Below are 18,078 nucleotides of genomic sequence, written 5' to 3' on the forward strand. Positions count from 1 at the left end.
GCATTGGGGGGGACAGGCTGGTGGCCAATGCCATTTCCAGAAATCCCCTTTCCAAATCTAGGTAATGTTGGTGCTCCCCACTGCTCCACCCCACGAGCTATTTTTAGGAGGACTTTCCTGGACTCCCCTCCAGAGCTGGAAAACAAACACCTCCCTTCATGCCCCGGCCCCCCACTTCCCTCCTGCTGATGACCTCTAGGGGAGGGGAGGAAGCACCGCCCGCCAGAGCTTCCTGGTATGAGGAGGGTGAGCAGCCTGCAAGGACTCTGATTGCAGTTTGCATGTCCCTAATCTCTTCCTTGGCTGATCTGGCTGGCCTGGCCTTCCCGGCTGAGGCTCCCACTTAAGAGTCTGGCCCCCACTCTCACCCTGCGCTCCAAGACTGCTCCCATCCTGAGGCCTGGCAGCCTCTAATCAACCCTCTCCCTCCCTGGGCCACCTCACCCTCCCCTAACAGCCTTACCCATGGAATGGTTGGACACAGCCAGGCAGAAACTGGCACCTGCAGCCATGAGCTCTGACTCCCTCTAAAGCTCCTTTGTTGAATAAAGTTCTCCCCGATTCAACACTGAGAGCATAAGGGTCTTAGCCAGAGTCACACAGTTGGTGTCTGCAGAGCCGGTCTCCTCAAGTTCAAGCAAATCTTTGATTTGCCCTGTGCTAGAAGGAGCAGTTAAGACCTTACACATAGTAAGAATTGGGAGTTTGGAATTCCCGTGGGAAGTCGGAGTTTGTGGTGTTACAGTACCCGCTGCGGTTAGGGTAAGGTCATTCTCTAGAACAGGATTCTGCGACCCCCCCACCCCCAATGATGTGTCCTGGCAGGGCCCTGAGGGTAGGCTTCGGTCCTACCAGGGATATGGTAGCCTTGAGTGCCTGGTCAGAGGACCAAAGAGAAACAGCCTGAGATGTGTAGAAACCACAGGGGCCAGCCTTCTGTACCTTTCTCAAGGCATCGCCCTCCTGTTGCTGCCTGCCCTATGTTGCTGTGAGTGGAATGTGGGGGTGGGACACTTTAAGACCCAGACTGTAGGAGGGACTGGTCAGTTGGTCCTATGTGTCATAGGGTGCTCTCAGATAGTCCAGTGAAGGCAGAGCCTCCAAGGCAGAGGGCTCCCAACTAAGAAGCCAGAGGCAGGACAGCCCCAGCAGAGCCAGACTCAGGATTCCCAGTGACTTAGAGAGGAGAAATCTGAGGGTCCCTGAGCAACCAAGGGGCCAGAGGTGGAGGTGGCACAGGGAGAAGCCCTTGCGAGCATTTTGCATCAAAGAGAAGAAAAACAGAATTGTCTAGAAGAAAAAGTCTTCTCTGCAGTTCTGGGAGTCCAGAGAAAGGACGGTGCATTGGTTAGTGATCCTGGAAAAATCCCAAACAGGGCATCTGCCGAGGTCAGGGACTCAGATGCCCAAGGGTGTCGTGGGACAAGGGGGTCATCTCAATTTCAGCTGAATTCTTGCTGTCCCATCACCCAGGGCCTTACAAGCAGAGGCGGTCCCAAGCTCAGACAGCTATGGCGTCTCAGGCCTCCCACCTAACAAGACGGAGAGGCCTGGAATCTGGGAGGGTCCCTGACTCTGGGGTTCTTTTTCTCCCCAGATGTTCCAGGTGTGCATCTAAGATAACACCCAGAAGAAAGTCAACTCTGTAGATGAGAACAGAGAGGCTTAATGACACATAGGAAGATTTTTCAACATCACGAGACCTGGGATGGCTCCCTCTGTGACATCCAACCTCTTCTTTCCCCTCTCTGGGCCTCGGATATCCCAATAGTAACGGGAAGTTGAACTTGGAAGAATTCTGCCTCCCATGCTGCTGGCTATTTATTTGGAGGTCTGTGTCCCTCAGAGTCTTGGTCCAGGCCCCCTCCCCCTGCCTAACCTCCCCCATTTTCCAGAGTCTGTGTGGACCAAGGAGGTTGGATGGAAAAGAAAGCCTACCCGCTGCTGGCTGTGGCTGTGTGCCTGCTGCAGCCTCCCGCTTCCCCTCAGGGCCCACCAGATTGGAAAGTTTGTAAAGGCTCCTGGCTGGGGAATGCCCAGAGGAGCCCAGAGACAGCTGAGCTCAGCCTAGCAGGAAGCCAGATTGTGGGGTATGGTGTGACTGTACCATGAACTGGTTAGGCTTTGCAGGTGGAAGACACGGGAGAGACTCCATGGGAGCGATGCTCTCAGCTCTCTCTCTCTCTCACACGCACGTGCGCGTGCACACACACACACACACACACACACACATCTCCGGCAGCTACAGGATGGGCCACACAGTGGAATGTTAGTTTGCATTTAAGGGAAACCTCAGAGAGTCCCTTGAGAGGCCAAATGGTGAGGGGGCCGCATCTCAGAATGAGAACATCCGGATAGCACTGGGGAATTATGAATCGTCCTCTGGTTTGTGGGAGGAAGTAGTGAGTTGCTCTGTCCACAGTGATGTGTGTTTTCACGGTGAGTGAGGAGGAGACCAAGGTCAAGGTGTCCTTGCTGAGTCCAGGACCTATTTCTCTTGCTCAGTCTGTCTCTCTCACTCACTCTCACTCTCGCTCTCTTGCTCTGTCTCTCTGTCTGTCTCTCTTTTTCTCTCTCTCTGGCTCTCTCATGCTTTCTCTTTAGCTCTCTCTGGCTCTTTCTCCCCCCACCGCGCACCCCCTTATAAATTAACACTGGGACCTTCTTTTCCTCCTCCATGAAACAGGTTCAGCTGGGGCTTAACTCACATGCATGAAGCCCAGGTTCTCATCCCAAAACAGTTCAGCCACCGTCAGCCCCATCCAGAGCCCAAGGGCCAGAAGAGCAGGTACAGACAGCATGTTGTCCCCAGTGTGCCGTGACACTCGGATTGGATGGGTGGTCTCAGGCTCAGAGCCAAGGAGATAAGAAAGTAGGTGCTGGGGCTGGGTGGGCTTTGATGCTTAATGCATGGCCGAGTCCCCAGTCTGTAACGTATGATGACAAGAACCCATCCATCCTTAGCATGGTGCCTGGCACTTCCCTAGTGTCACAGTACAGGAGTCATTAAATGTCTGGGTTTTTTATTTTGTTTTGTTTTGTTTTTATGATTCTATTTTTACTTGTGAGTTTGACATATGTGTGTGCACCTGTGAGTTCAGGTAGCCGTGGAGACCAGAAGAAGGTTGTTCACAGCCTAAGGTAGGTGCTGGGAACTCAGCTCTGATCCTTTGCAACAGTGGTTTGTCCTCTTAACTGCTGAACCATCTCTCCTGTGCCAGAATCACTGTAGTATCTAGTAAAGCAAGGGTGACTGGCTCGCCCCAGGTCTCCTGGAGCTTAAAATCTCTCTGCATACAGCCATCCTCCCACCCCAGAACCTTCACATTCCCTGGAGCCAGATTCTCCACGCACCAGGACCCTGCAAGGCCCAAAGAGCATGACATCACCTGTCGCCATGGCAGTGGTTCCAGTGGCCTGGTTACTGGAATGAGCCCTGCCTGGGTGAAGCCAATTTTCTGGGCATGCAGACAGAGTGCTAGCCAGCTGCCACCTCAGGACAGACTCGCCCCGGAGAGAGGCAAGCCTCACATACATGCAGCTTACCTGGAGAGAAGGAGAAAGTGGCTCTAGTCGCTAGGGAGCAAGTGGGCGAGGGACGGAGGGCCCATCGCCATTCTCATGGTTGTGTGTGTAGGTTTAAGTGACTTCTTGGGCACCTGTGGTGGATGGTGTTTGTTGGGGTGAGTGCCCCCGTGCCCACCTCTGGTCTGGGCACTTTGCTCTCTGCTGTGGTGGATAGTGTACTTGTCGTGTGCTGCCTCGGTGGGTACCATACTCACGTTCGTAGAGCATCCTAGGGGCTCCCAGGGCATCTCTGTCAGTTTCCTTGAGTGGGGCTCATGTGGCAGATGACAGACCCAGGGTACCACAGCCTTCGCTCTGTCCGTGTGTGCATTGGAAAGCCTTGTGTTGACTGGACACTGGCCTCTGTGTTTGCAGGTTCATGGCGTTTGGTGGTTTGAATGAGAAATGTCCCCCATGGGCTCATGGATTTGAGCACTGTCCCCACTTGATGGTGCTGTTTAGGAAGGTTACAGAGCCTTTGCTGTAGAAAGTACATTACTGGGGGGTGGGCCTTCAGAGTTCATAGCCTTGGTCACTTGCCCTGTTCCTGCCGTCCGTCCCTCTTTCCCTCTCCTTCCTGTTGTGTGGGGGAAATGTGATCAGCCAACTCTCTGCTCCTGCAGCCATTCTTTCTCTGTCTGTTGCCATGGCAACACACTATGATGGACTCTGCCCCTCTGGAACCATAAGCTAAGGTGAATCCTTTCTTTTCTAAGTTGCTTTCGCCAGGGCATTGCCCCACAGCCACAGAAAAGGAGTTAAAACATGTAGGCTAGGTTGGCTTAACCAGGACCTTTACTCCCAAAGGTTCAGCTTTTATAGATCTCAGGTCCAAAGCCTGGTGGGGTACAGCCTGGAGTTGGACAGGGCAAGGATGCTGTCGGAGCATTTGTGGGTTGGGACCAGAAGTGGTGCCTTAGAGCAGGTGCCCACATGCTGCAAAATCCTTTGGGCTGCACTTCATGGGGAGCCCCTCACACACCGGGGCATGCTGTCCTGTCTCAGGCAGGCATCCGACCCTGGTGGGTCTCCAAGCAGCTGAGCTCAGAGACTGGTTCTCACAGGATATGGCTTATGATGCGGCAGATCAGAATCTAGGGGTTCAGTTTCTGACCAAAGGACAAAGGTGGCAAGGGTTGGGGGCTCTGACCAAGTCCTCAAGGGTCCTTTCCCTGCTCCATAGTGCCTCTCAGTTCCATAACCTTCCAGTCTGAAATGAGCCAGCCCTCGGCCCTGGTGCACCCCAGCTCCGCCATACCTGGCTGTGTGTGAATGGGCTTCCTGGAAGGGGATAAGAGGACCCATCCGCCCAGCTACGTAAAATCGCATCTGAAATGCCAGCGAATGGCAGGTGCAGATGCCCAGTGGTGCTGGCCCCGGCTTGCCTGTGGGTGCTTGCAGATGGGTTTCTTGGAGTTCCTTCTGTTCGTTTGTTTGTCATTTGTTTATTTGTACCGTGTGCAGGAAATCAGAGGACAACTTACAGGAGTCCGTTCTCTCTTACCGTGTCAGGTCCCAGGGTTCAAACCCAAGTCGCCATTCTTGGTGGCAAGCGCCTTTACTCACTGAGCCATCTTGCCTTCCTGGGTGTTGGAGTTTCTTAAAAGCTGGGTTCCCCGGTAACAGACTGCACGGTGTTGGAGGCAGGGCACAGAGCCAGCCTGGCTGTGTCCTCAGCTCCACCCTTTCAGCAAGCTTTCAGCTCAGTAGGTCTGGAAACCTAGCCCTGATGACCTCAGCTGCTGTGCAGCCAGGCTGGCTGCAGAGAGGACAGAGTCAGCAGGATTCGCTGGGAGGCTCAAAGCTGGAATTCTGAGTGCCGACCAGCCCCGGAGTCCCCACTGCGTGGGGTTCCCTGTGGCTCTCTGTGTGCAGTGGCGTGGCCCCAGGTGCCCCACCTCCCACCTGTCCTGCCCAGGGGGAGAGGCCAAAGGGCAGAAGGGCCAGAGGACATTCGCTTACATTGGCTGCCCGGTCAGGAGCTGGGGTCCTTGCTTCCTGCACCTAGCCCGTGTCCCTAATTCCTTCAAGCACACAGGCTAAGCCTGCAGGGTTGTGTGTGCAGAGCAAAGCGGGATGTGAAGACACTGCCTGTCCCCATGCCACAGACCTCTGCATACCGCTGCACAGGAGACCCCCTCAGACCTGGGGAGCCTCACCTAGGAGGCAAGATGGCATAAGCTGGATTGGACTCGCCTTGGTTACACATTTGCTTTTAAACAAAAGACATGACCGCTCCGGGCCATCTCAGGTAGGAAGCTTCCAGAACCCAGGACTTACTGCCCTGCTCCTATCATGGTGAGCCTCAGAATCCCTTCCCTGCAGTCCCTGCAAGCCCTTCAGTCACAGCCTGCCCTGGGGCTCCTCCATCCACCCATGAGCTGGCGCTGTGGGTACAGCATTTGGAATGCGGGGGGGGACGGACATGTTGCCCTGCCTTTTCCTCGGAACGTAAGACACCCGGTTTGGTTTGACTGTTTTGAACAGTTTTGAGAGTGAATCCTCACAGGTTGCAGTTTCCCCGCTTGGACTTCATGGGGCTGCGAGTTTTAACACAGTTGGAGTTGGAGCTCAGGGCAGCCGGGCACTAGAATAGCCTCGCCTCACTAGAAAGCCCCCTGCCCTTTGTACTCACCCCACACCCCTGTCTTCTCCATCAGCTTCTCTGTTCTGTGCGTTTCCTCCTGGGAACATTTTGTGTACGTGGACTCAGGGTTTGTGGCTATCAATGACCGGCTGCAGCTGGCTTCGACCTGCTGCTTTTTGCTTAGCTTTTCATTGTTAACTCATACTTCACTGTCATTCACTATCGGCTAAACGTTTGGATTTCACTTATTATGACTAACATCGTTCCAAGTGCTTATATATGAGGTTTCTTTTTCTTTTCTTTTTTTTTTTTTCTTTTCTTTTCTTTTTTTCCTTTCAAGACAGGGTTCCTTGGCTGTCCTGGACTTGGACTTGCTTTGTAGACCAGGCTGGCCTTAAACTCACAGTGATCCACCTGCCTCTGCCTCCCAGAATGCTGGGATTAAAGGCAGTGCCACCATGCCCAGTTTATACAAGGTTTTTTTTTAAATTAATTAATTAATTTTTATTTTACGTGCGTTGGTGTTTGACTACGTATATGTCCGTGTGAGGGTGTCAGATCCCCTGGAACGGGAGTTACAGACAGTTGTGAGCTGCCATGTAGGTGCTAGGAATTGAACCCAGGTCCTCTGGAAGAGCAGTCAGCACTCCAGCCAGCTTATATGAGGTTTCTTAGATGTTTGTTTTTAATCATGTATATATGGTATGGTCACATGAGTGCAAGTTCCCATGGTAGTCAGAAGAGGGAGCCAGATTCCCTGGAGCTGGAGTTGCAGGCAGCTGTGAGGTGTCTGTGGGTGCTGAGAACCAAACTCTGATCTACCACAAGGGCAGGGCCAGCTCTTAACTGCCGAGTCAGCTCCCCAGCCCCTGTGTATAGGACTTTACATTTGTTTTTCTGTTTTTTTTTCTCTCTCTCTGTCTCTCCTTCCCCCACTTCTTTTCCTCACTCATTTCTTCCTTTCTTCCTCCCTCCCTCCCTCCCTCTCTTCTCTCTTATTTTGAGGCTAAGTTTCTAGATCAGGCTAGCCTCAAACTCACTATGTAGCCCAGGGTGACCTTGAACTCCCTTCCTTCTGCCTCTGCCTTCCGAGTGCTGGGATTGCAGGCATGAACCACCATGCCCAGCCATCGTGTCTGGCTCATGAGATGTAGGGGATGGAGAGCTGGTGCTTGCTAGGCGAGCATTTTACCAGCTGAGCTCCGTCCCCAGCCTAGTGGTTTCCTTTACTCCTGGTATATTCCTGGTAATGCCCGTGATGGCCATATGGAGAGTTTACGTTGGGTCTGTTGAGAAAGTATCAGGCTGTTTTCCAAGGCAACTGCATTTTGTGTGGCCCAGCATGTGTGCGGCTGTGCAGGGTCCAGTTTCTCCCAGTTCTAGCCAACACTCATTATTGTCTGTTTTATTTTAGCCCATCCGGAGGAGTGGTTTCTCCTTGTGGCTTTAATTCGGGTTTCATTCTGTGCTTCTCAGTCATTTCTTGGGAAGCTGTATAAAGACTCTTTACCCCCATTAAAAAGTGAACGTGTTTCTCTTGTTTTCTTTTTCTAATATATATAAGTGAGTGTGTTGGGCTTTGTGGCAAACAGCCTGCGAGAAACCATCTTAAAGGAGGAAAGGTTTACTTCCCATTCTTGGTGCTTGAGGTCCCAGTACAGGGTTGGTGAGCTTCCTCGATTTGGGGCCAGGGTGAGGCACCATGGCATCACAGGTGTGGCAGAGCCACCCCGTCCACTTCTTGACAAGCCAGAAGCAGAGGGAGGCAGCAGGAAGTGGCCTCCACTGCTCTGCCCACTCCTGATACTCCATTTGGACTGTGAATCGGGCCACTGATGAAGTCTGTGCCCTCAGGATCTAATGGCCTCTGAAAATGCCCTCACCTACATACTTAAGTGTATACTCACCAATCTCCCAGGCATTTCTCACTCCTGTCATGCTGACAATCCAAATCAACCATAAGCTTTTATTACGTGTGTGGGTAGGTGAGTGCAGTGCACACAGAGGCCAGAAGAGGGCATCAGAATTCCTGCAACTGGGATTATAGGCAGTCGTGCTCTGCCTGGTGGGTGCTGGGAAATGAATTCCCGTCCTCTCTGAGAGCAGCAAGTGCTTTTAACCACTTGGAGCTGAGCCTTCTCTCCAGCCCCAAACGTTGTCCTTTTATTGTTGAGTAGTGAGAATTCATTTAATTTTTTTTTATTCAGTTTGATTGAGTATGTATGTGTGTATGTGTGTACACATCAAGTACGCATCTCAGGACACATGTGGAGGTCAGAGGACAGTAGGAGTAGTCTCTCTCCTAGAACTCAGGTTGCCAGGCTTCACTCTGGGCGTATTCACCAACTGCGCCATCTTACTGTCCTGGTACTTTTTATATTCTAGTTGTCTTACTGGATATGGGATTTGCAAGTATTTTCTTCCTCCTGGGGCTGTCCTGTCCTGTCCTGCATGTCACCTTGTGACTTCCCTCTGTGTGGCCCAGAACATTTGGTGCCTTACCTTGTATGTCATTTAACCCTCCTTACATGTTAATATCTAAGTGGGGCTGATGGGAGGGCCTTGGACGGGGCTGAGCTGTTCTGTGGGCTCAGGGGGATGACCCTGGAACTCATTTCAACCACAGGGGTCATGAGATCCCCATGCATGAACCACCGAGGCTAGCCGTGCTGCCCGACACGGCTTCCATTGGAGACAGCCGAATCAGATGGGCCAGTCACACAGCAGGCTTGCGTCCCAGTCCCGGGATGCTGCAGTGGTGTGGGGTCCCGGAGAACCCCGTCTCTCACCTGGACGGAAGGCACCCCCAGGAACGGCTAGGGCATCGGGAGCTAATTAATGTGCTGTCCCGTCCACAGCCATGAAAGCCGACCGGAAGCGCTTAAAGGGTGAGAAGGCTGACCTGGTGAGCCAGATGCAGCAGCTGTACGCCACGCTGGAAAGCCGGGAGGAGCAGCTGCGAGACTTCATCCGCAACTATGAGCAGCACCGCAAGGTCAGCACCTCCTGGACCCCTGCCCTCCCCTCTTCTGTCCCTGCTCCCTGCCCTTTCCCCTCAGACATACGGTCCTCCTCGACTCTCTTAGCCAAGCATGGTCTCCGCCTTGAGTCCCAGAGCACCCTTGGGGGCTCTGGTGTGTGCGTATCTGGACATTCCAAGAAATCCAGCCAACAGCTCCCGGTGGGTCCCTGAGTCCCCAGGTGGACAGCGTGGACTCAGGGATGCAGCTGCTTCCGTTCCCTGCTCCTCTGGGCATACCCTTGAACCTTGCACTCACCCTATAGCCTCAGTTTCCCCTTCTGTGGACGATGCAGAGCTGTAGAGGTCCAAGATACTGATCGCTGAGTCAGGCATCTCATCAAACAGCACAGTGTAAGTGGGAGGCGTTAGCCAGGGGCAGCGGGAGGCCGCAGGGCATTGCCCACAGAGAGGGCCCCCAGAAGGCAGGACAGAGGAGGTGTGGCAGGAGCTGGGGTCTCCATCAGTTACGCTTCTCCTTGTAACGAAACACCCGACAAAAGCAACCTGATGGGGGTTGGTTGTTTTGGGTCGGGGTTGGAAGGTGCCGTCTGTCATGGCTGGAGAGACGTGGGACGGATGCTTCACCCAGGGCCTCCTTTCCATTCAGTTTGGAGCTCTAGCCCGTGGGATGGTGCCGTCCATTCAGGACGCATCTTCCCACCTCAGTGAACCCCGTCTAGAAACTTCCGCACAGGCCCACCCAGACACCCCTCTCCTGCAGAGTTGACCGTCATCATTCACCACCCTGGGCTCCGTGGGATGAGGAGGAGTTTGTGATGATGTGACTGAGGTGTTTGGGCCAGTCAAGACTTTGATGGAGTGTGTAAGTCCCGCCCGAGTCAGAGCCTTTGGCTTAGTTGCTGCTGTTGAGCAGGTGGTTTTAAAGCCCACTGTTGCGCATGCCAGAAACCCTGGACCAGCAAGATGGCTCAGCGGGTAAAGGCAGTTGCTGCCATGCCTGATGACCTGAGTTCAATTCCTGGAACTCACATGATGGGAGGGGCGAAGTGGCTTCCACGAGTTGACCTCTGTCTTCCACATGCCATGTGGGCGGGGCTGCTACTGAGTTCTATACATGGACCTGGAAGTAGAAATGTGTTCCCTGTGTGTCGCAGTGTCTACAATGCCTGAACAAGAACAATTTGAGGGCAGAAGGAGTTATCTGGACTCCTGGTTTCGGACCATTGTGAAGCCTAGGGAACTGTCTGGGAGTTAATGGCAGTGGGAGCACTCAGGAGATCCACTCACATCATGGCTGACCGGGAAGCAGAGAACAAAGGCTAGAGGAGAATGCAGTGGAAGCAAAGAGCAATGGCTGGAGCAGAGGCAGCAATATAACCCTTAGAGGCTCACATCTAGGACCCTGCCTACCTCTGCCACTTCCAGAGAGTGCCACCAGCCAGGGAACACACGTGCAAAATGTGAACCTGTGACGGGCAGTCCTGATTCAAGCCTAACAGTTCAGCCTGCAGCTTTGGGGACAGGAGGGCTGAGTGGTCTGCAGCAGCAGTGGTGACAGACAGCAAGTGGGCCCAGTCGGGAAAGCCGCCTCTGAGCTGCAGAGGCCAGATGGCAGAGACGGGATTGGGATTGACAAGATCGTCGTGTGTTTGCCGACGACTCTGGCTGTCACTTCCTTGACATGCAACTCTCTTTCTCCCTATGTCTCTGTCCTCTAAGCAGCAGGCACCATCTGCCTGTTCTGTGTCCCCCCTGTTGCTGCCTGTGTGCGTTCAGGTTAGGCAAGCCGGGGCGGGGGGGCGGGGGCAACATCCGCATGACCCTGGAGCTGCCCGGGCCCATTTTGCAGGCCGGGAGGACTAAGATGCTCCAGGGTCTAGAAACTGACCTGCATCAGTTATTTATTTCTCTGGTGTTCTGGAATGAACCCAGAACCTCCCGTATGAGGCCTGGGCAGGCGCGCTACCACAGGCCTGGCATCCCAGCCCCTCCCTGGGGGATTCTAGGCTGGCACTCTACCACACATTTAGAGATACTGTGCAGAAACTGAAGCCTCAGCCCAGGTTTACTCCAGCCTCTCAAGCTCTTGTATCTGGTTACCAAAACGCAATTTGCATTTTATGTATAGCGCCAACTGAACGGCATTAATAGAACCCTCTGGCTGCCCAGTCTCTGGGCTGCAGGGTCTCAGCCTGCTGTGGGCCACTGGCTCCTTCTAGAACCTCTGCAGGCCTCAGCTGGGGCAGGTGGGGACAGCGGGGACTCAGAGCTGCTGGCAAAGATAGGACTTGGCCTGTCCAGAAAATTCTGAAGAGTTACAACATCCCAGAAAACTGTGCCAAAGACACACGCCCTGTCCCCTGAGTACAGCTGGAGACTATCCACAAAGCTAGCCAGAGATGTCCTCACAGCAGGCCAGGCAGCCAGATTAAAGCTGGGCACAGGGTAGTCCTCTGCTGCCACCACCTTGCCACCCAGCATCTCATCACTGTCCACCTAGGCCCTGGCCTAGCCTACGAGGCCTTAATAATCTAACCTTGTCCCTTAACGGTCTAGCCTTGCCTTGCCCTTGGGAGTTTCAGCCACCTGCAGCCCCTAGGCCCTGTCAGATTTCAGATCCCAGGGAAGGAGTTCCACGGGTCTCTTTCCTGCCTCTGATCAGCAGTGGGCTGAGGACATTTCTCTTCTGGGCCTCAGTTTACCTCTCTGTGAAACAGGAATAATTGGAGTCCCCACCTCGTGGGTGGGTGTGAGGTCTGGTGGGATGGGCTGGATTCCCCCAGGGACCACCCTCTTGAGGATAGCGTAGCTTCAGTACCACCCCGGCACGGAGATGAGACTCAGCCGCAACCCCTCCTGGGGCCTGCCGCATGCACACCTGGCGGGCACCACTCCTGGCAGCCGTGGTTCCTTCTGGAAACTGAGAGGAGCCTCAGCAGGTGGCAGGAAGACAGGCTACTGAGTGTGCTCCACCACCCCCCCCACCCCCCAGCTGTGGCCTTGTCGGGCAGCCGCAGGGAGCCTGTGGCAGGCCCAGACTGTCGTCACTTCAGGTGCCTTCTCGAACCTGTTTTGGTCTGACACAGTTCATGAATCAGGAACAGCCCCAGGAGCTGGGGATGTGGAGGTGGCAGTGGTTGCCTAGCGGGTGTAAGGCCCTGGGTTCCGTCCCCAGTGCCACAGAAACTGGGCCAGCACTTGGGAATTGGAGGCGGGAGAATCAGAGGTTTAAGATTGTCCTTGGCCACATGGAGAGTTGGAGGCAAGCCTGAGCTACCTAGATACCCTGACTTAAAACACAACACCTCAAACCAAAAACAAACAAATAAATAAAATGAGAAACTCTTTTACCCCAACTTTTATCAGACCCCACTTTGTCTTCCCCACGTGAAGTTGTTTTATCTTTGAAAATGCCTTATTTCACTCCGCCCCCATTTTTCCTATAGAGGCGTGCTTACCCAGGCCCACTCATTGGATCTGGAAAGTGCTCTCTTGGGGCATCCCGGGTGCCCATCCCACAGCCTTCCCACCTCACACCAGGGCTTTCAGCCACATGCTGTGGGTTCCCCCGTTTTCCCTGCCCACCCATATTCGCCATCCACCTCTGTGCCACCTGCAGCCCGCCCACCCCTCTCTCTCACCCCCCCCCCAGGAGAGTGAGGACGCTGTGAAAGCGCTGGCCAAGGAGAAGGACCTTCTGGAGCGAGAGAAGTGGGAGCTTCGGCGGCAGGCCAAGGAGGCCACGGACCACGCCGCAGCCCTGCGCTCGCAGCTGGACCTCAAGGACAACCGCATGAAGGAGCTGGAGGCCGAGCTGGCCATGGTAGGCGCACTGACCACTCAGGTGGCCCTGGGCTGTTGCTAGAGCTTTGATGCTGGCACCTGAGGAGCAACCTGGGCCACCCACAGCCCCTGGGGGGAGGGAGGGAAAGACAGTCATGAGACTAAAGGAGGACTGTGGGCTCCATGACACTCAGGATTTGGGGACCTCCTCAGGCCCAAGAGCGTAGAAGGCCTCACTGACTATACTCTACAAGGGACTTCTAAAAAGTATGGAGGTAGGAAAACATATTTTGTTTCAAAATAATTATAATTTGGGGGGGAAATATCTAGAAAGAAATATTGACATCTCATAGTCTAGGACCACAAATGACAATGTCTACCTATTATACACATATACATGTAAGTGTATGTATGTAAATATACATATAATATATTTACAGCAAAATTGTCCTTCTTAGGTCATCAAGTGAAAAAAAAAAAAGGATTTTGTTGTCATTTTTAAGAACCTAAAATCACCGAAGTCCATTCAAACATTATGTGTTTCAAGAAGGCATATGGCACAAGAGCCCTGCCCTCCAGTGTGACCTGAGCTGTTCCCTGTGTCACCCTGTTTACTGGGATGGGGGTCTTCATTTCACCCTGCCTCCCTCATGAGGTAGCACACAGAGCTAGAAAGGCCTTTGAAAGCCCCGGGGACCCAGTGTGACAGTGTCCTAGAGGAGCTGTATGCTAACTCCTGTTGACCTTCACTGTTTTAACTACATCCGTGTGTGTGTGTGTGTGTGTGTGTGTGTGTGTGGTGTTCAGAGGACAGATTGTAGGGGTTGTTTCTCTCTTTCCACCGTGTGGGTCCTGGGATTGAACTGGGGTCATCAGGCTTGATAACAAACCTCTTTACCCAGTGAGCTATCTTGGCCCCCTCTCTTGTGGCTCTTCAGTAGTGGGTGTGTTGTCCAGCCGAGTGCCAGCACCAGCTAACAATGCAGTTGCAGATCTCGGTCGGGATGCGTGACCTCTTGGGCCTCCATCCTTGCATGTGCCCTGTAGGGCCCTGGGGAGGCTGTAAATGACACACAGGAAACAGCAAGCACGGCATCCGTGTGCAGTGCTGACCTGATAAGTTTGCAAAACTCCGGCTCCAGAGGGATGCCGCCAGAGCAGGGCAGCTGCCTTGGGCAATGCTGACCCCTAGTGGCGAGGGCCGTCCAGGCATGGAGACTACATCTCCTGTTGACGCTTCCCGCAGCCCTGTGGCCGGGGTGGGTGGGAAAGACCCTGTGTGCCCACCTCACCCTGTCCTTGTAGACAGATATATGAAGTATGTCTTGGTGCTTTGAGCCGTGGCCTCAGCATCTTAGGGGTTCCCTGCTGTTCCCTGTACTAGAAAGTAGCCCCACCCCCTGGCTTCTGCCCCTAATATACCCACATACAGTCTGCTTGGCTCCTGCCAAAAACTCTCAACTCCCCCCTCCTCCCAGCAGCTCCAGACCCTCTGCTGTTGGGGGCTTGGAGCGCTGGCACAGGCAACATCTTCCGAGAGACAGAGGGGTGGTGCTTTATCTGGGCCCCCAACAACCACATCCCCTTCACGTGTTCCGCTGACTGCACATCCAGCTCTGTCTGGATTTTGGTCACGTGATCATATATATTCATCCCAACTTAGAATTCCCAAGAGCTCAGTGCTCCAGGTTCAGGCTTCTCCATGGCGGGTGGGGGCGCAGAGAGGAGAAGTGGGGGAGGGAGGTCAGAGTTCAGGAGGCGCCCCCAGCACTGAGTCATGTGTAGTGGGAGGGGTTAGTCAGAAATGCTGTGTCAGTCGCTGCTGGTGGGAGGCGGTCCATGCGGCTTCCTCCTGAAGCCCACCCAACCCCCCCTCCCGAGCAAGAGAACGCTTTCTCAGAGATCTCAAGTCCTGCATTGCTGGAGTGAAAGTCCCTAAGGGATCTAGACACGGGATCCCTATGGGGTCCGTCAGTTGTCAGGCAGTGATGTTCCACTCCACTCAGAGGGCCCACGCCCGACCCAGCCAGAGGTCTATTGGCCCAGCAGAGAGGGCAAGAGGGAAGGGGAGGGCGTCATTCTCAGGCCTCTTTCTGCGTTGCTTGACCTGCGAGCTAGTTTGGGTGGTTTCTGCATTCTGTGTATGTGCGGGAGATATTTGCAAGAAGAGGAAACCCCGGTGGCCCTCTCTTAAACCTAGTTGGCAAGCTCCAGAGAGAGACCCCCTTTCAAAGAACAAGATGGGTGGCTGGCTCCTGGGGAGCAATGTTGACCTGCAGCCTCTTCACACACATGTCCGTGTGTGCACGCATGGCCGTACACCCCCGTGCGGGCACACACCCATATACCCACAGAGTCCTGGCTTGTCCTTGGAGAAGCCAGGCGTGATGAGCGTGCCCTGGGACTTCCTTCTCACCCATAGGTGGGTCTTGCTTTGCTCTTAGTGGCAACTGGAGGTGAGACCCTGGTGAACTCGGGTGACACCTGCAGTACAGGCACATGGCTCACTCGTGTGGAAGTAGAACCCTTGGCTTTCTTGCCATGGAGGTAAGAGGTGCCAGGCAGCTTCAAGAGGCGTCCGCCCTGGTTACATCTCCTTCTTCCTGTCTCCCGCTCTTTCTCCAGGCCAAGCAGTCCTTAGCCACACTGACCAAGGACGTTCCCAAGCGGCATTCACTCGCCATGCCTGGCGAGACGGTGCTCAATGGCAACCAGGAATGGGTGGTGCAGGCTGACCTCCCACTGACTGCTGCCATCCGGCAGAGCCAACAGACTCTCTACCACTCCCACCCTCCCCACCCCGCAGACCGGCAAGGTGAGTCCTGCCTGGCCTGGTCCAGCAATGGGGCCAGCGGGAGAGGCAGTGCTGGGGCTGCACAGGACAACCTATGACTCCCACAGCTGAACCCACTAACACATGGCCTTCAGGCATAGCTGGATCCAGAGGCTCAGACCAGTTACCTTCATTGGTCAGCTTGGGTCACATGGCCACACACACTGCCCCCTGAACTCATCACAGTGTCTAGGAGAGCCAGTGTTCTGACTGGCCAGCCTGGGTCACTCAGACATTCTTTGGTGGGAGAAGGTACTGAGCTCCTTGACTGACATCTGTGGACCGTCCATAGGTTACACAGAGAGAGTATAAATGTCACACGTGTTCTCTCCAGATACTTAGCAGAGTGCCCGGAATCCATTCCCTCCGTCTCTGGTACGTGCTCTGATCCAGACTCCCTGCCATCGCACTGCATCAGGGAGCGACCTTATTCTATTGGGGGGGGGTCCTCTAGGGCAGTGGTCCTCAACCTGTGAGTCACAACCCCTTTGGTAAACCTCCATCTCCAAAAATATTTACATCACAATTTATAACAGTAGCAAAATGTCGGTTATGAAGTAGCCACAAAAGAAATCTTACAGTTGGGGTCACCACAACATGAGGAGCTGTATTAAAGGGTTACAGGAGGCCACGGACAATTAACAGAGTCCCATGCTGCCCATAGATGGATCACGTAGGGTAATGGCAGGTGAGCCGTGAAGGGAGGGGCCAGGGCACGGGTTCACACCTCTGCTCTGCTACACACAGAGGATGTGACCCGTGACCTGATACAAGGGTCATCTCTTCCTTGGGTGCGAGGGTGCTGGATTCTTGCTGCAGTGTGTATTATGTGTCTGTTCGCTGAGATCTCCCTCCCTCCCTCCCAGGGTTATTAGAAAGGTAAAGTGTACCGAATTCCCAAGTCAGGGCCTTCATAAATATTAGCTGCCCCTCCCTGCCAGCACTGTCCTCCCGCATAGCCTACACAAGGGGCCTCAGAACCCCTGCTGTAAACAGACTAGCCTCCAGCAAACAACTGCTCTTTGCTGACCCTTGCGGGGATCCCCCGAGGGCCTTTGAAGCAGAGGTCAGAGCTGAAGACCTTACAAAACAGAAGTCCAGCTCTGTCCCTGGGCAGGGATGCTGAGCCCCAAGGGCAGCTATCCCCACCCCTTCCCCCGGCCAGTCCCAACATCCAGGTGTGCAGGTGGCTTCCCAGCCTCTGTCCCCCTCTGGCTGTCGGAGGCAGGGGTGCTGTTGAAAGTGAGCGGAGCTTTCAGCCATTTCGGAATTAATAGCCTTGGGCTGCAGGGCCTCTCCTTGGTGGGGCTGACACTAAATTGGGGTCAGCCGGGCCATGGGACCCACCACAGGCCCCTCCTCCTCTGCTGCCCTTCCTTTCCATTACCACCTCAGAGCTTTTTATTAAACATGGCTTCCCCGAGAAGCCCGGTGGTCCTCTCCTTGACCTTAGTTCTCGTCCCCTCCCTACCCGCACCCATTCCCGCTCCCGGCCATCGCTGGGAAGGCATTTGGCACATGGTTCCCTTCCCCTCGCTACTGCATACAGCACAAGTAGGCATGTGTCTTAAAGGGCCTGTCACTGGCACTGTTCTAGTCTGCTTTAGGCTGCTGTGGTAAACACCATGACAGAAGCAGCTCAGGGAGGAGAGGGTTATTTCATCTCACAGTTTGCAGCCTCATGAAGGGAAGTCAGGGCAGGAACCAGGAGGCAGGAACTGAAGCAGGGACTGTGGAGGATTGCTGCTTCCTGGTTTGCTCTCCATGGCTTGCTCAACATGGCTTTCTGTCTTAAAAATTTTATTTATTATGTATACAGTATCCTGCCTGCATGTACATCTGTGCACCAGAAGAGGGCACCAGATCACATTATAGATGGCTGTGAGCCACCATGTGGTTGCTGGGAATTGAACTCAGGACCTCTAGAAGAGCAGGCAGTCCTCTGAACCTCTGAGCCATCTCTCCAGCCCCCTCAACTTGCTTTCTTATATCAGCCACAACCATCTACCTAGGGGTGTCACTACCCACAGTGAGCTGGGCCCTTCCAAATCAGTCCAATCAAGAAAATGCCCCCCAACACACACACACACACGCACACACACGCACGCACACACGCCTACAGGCCAATCTGAAGTATGTTGAGGTTCCTGACTCTAGCTTGTGTCAAGTTGGCACCAGAACCAACCAGCACAGGCACCTCCATAGTGCAGATAATAGAATTCGCTCAGAAAGCGTGAAAAGCATGCCCGGGGCCATACAGCCTATAAAGGGATTCACCCAGCCTGGAGCTGAATCAGAGCCACCAACCAGCAGCTTCCCCCACTG

At 54.1% G+C, this 18,078-nt stretch overlaps 1 protein-coding gene across 8 annotated transcripts in view; it reads left to right on the forward strand.

Annotated features, from left to right (window-relative positions):
* Positions 1–18,078, forward strand: part of Kazn (kazrin, periplakin interacting protein) — a 921,379-nt gene that overhangs the window by 859,901 nt on the left and 43,400 nt on the right. For all 8 annotated transcript variants that reach the window (XR_009590491.1, XM_060379131.1, XM_060379130.1 and 5 more), the window contains 3 exons: positions 9,013–9,149; positions 12,790–12,960; positions 15,546–15,735. Coding sequence is in view for 7 of the 8 variants with exons in the window: in XM_060379131.1 (XP_060235114.1) it covers positions 9,013–9,149; positions 12,790–12,960; positions 15,546–15,735 (498 nt within the window). In the remaining variant the exon portion in view is untranslated. The remainder of the gene's footprint in view (positions 1–9,012; positions 9,150–12,789; positions 12,961–15,545; positions 15,736–18,078) is intronic.

Source organism: Meriones unguiculatus, chromosome 3, assembly GCF_030254825.1.
Source record: "Meriones unguiculatus strain TT.TT164.6M chromosome 3, Bangor_MerUng_6.1, whole genome shotgun sequence".
Classification (NCBI taxonomy): Eukaryota; Metazoa; Chordata; class Mammalia; order Rodentia; family Muridae; genus Meriones; species Meriones unguiculatus.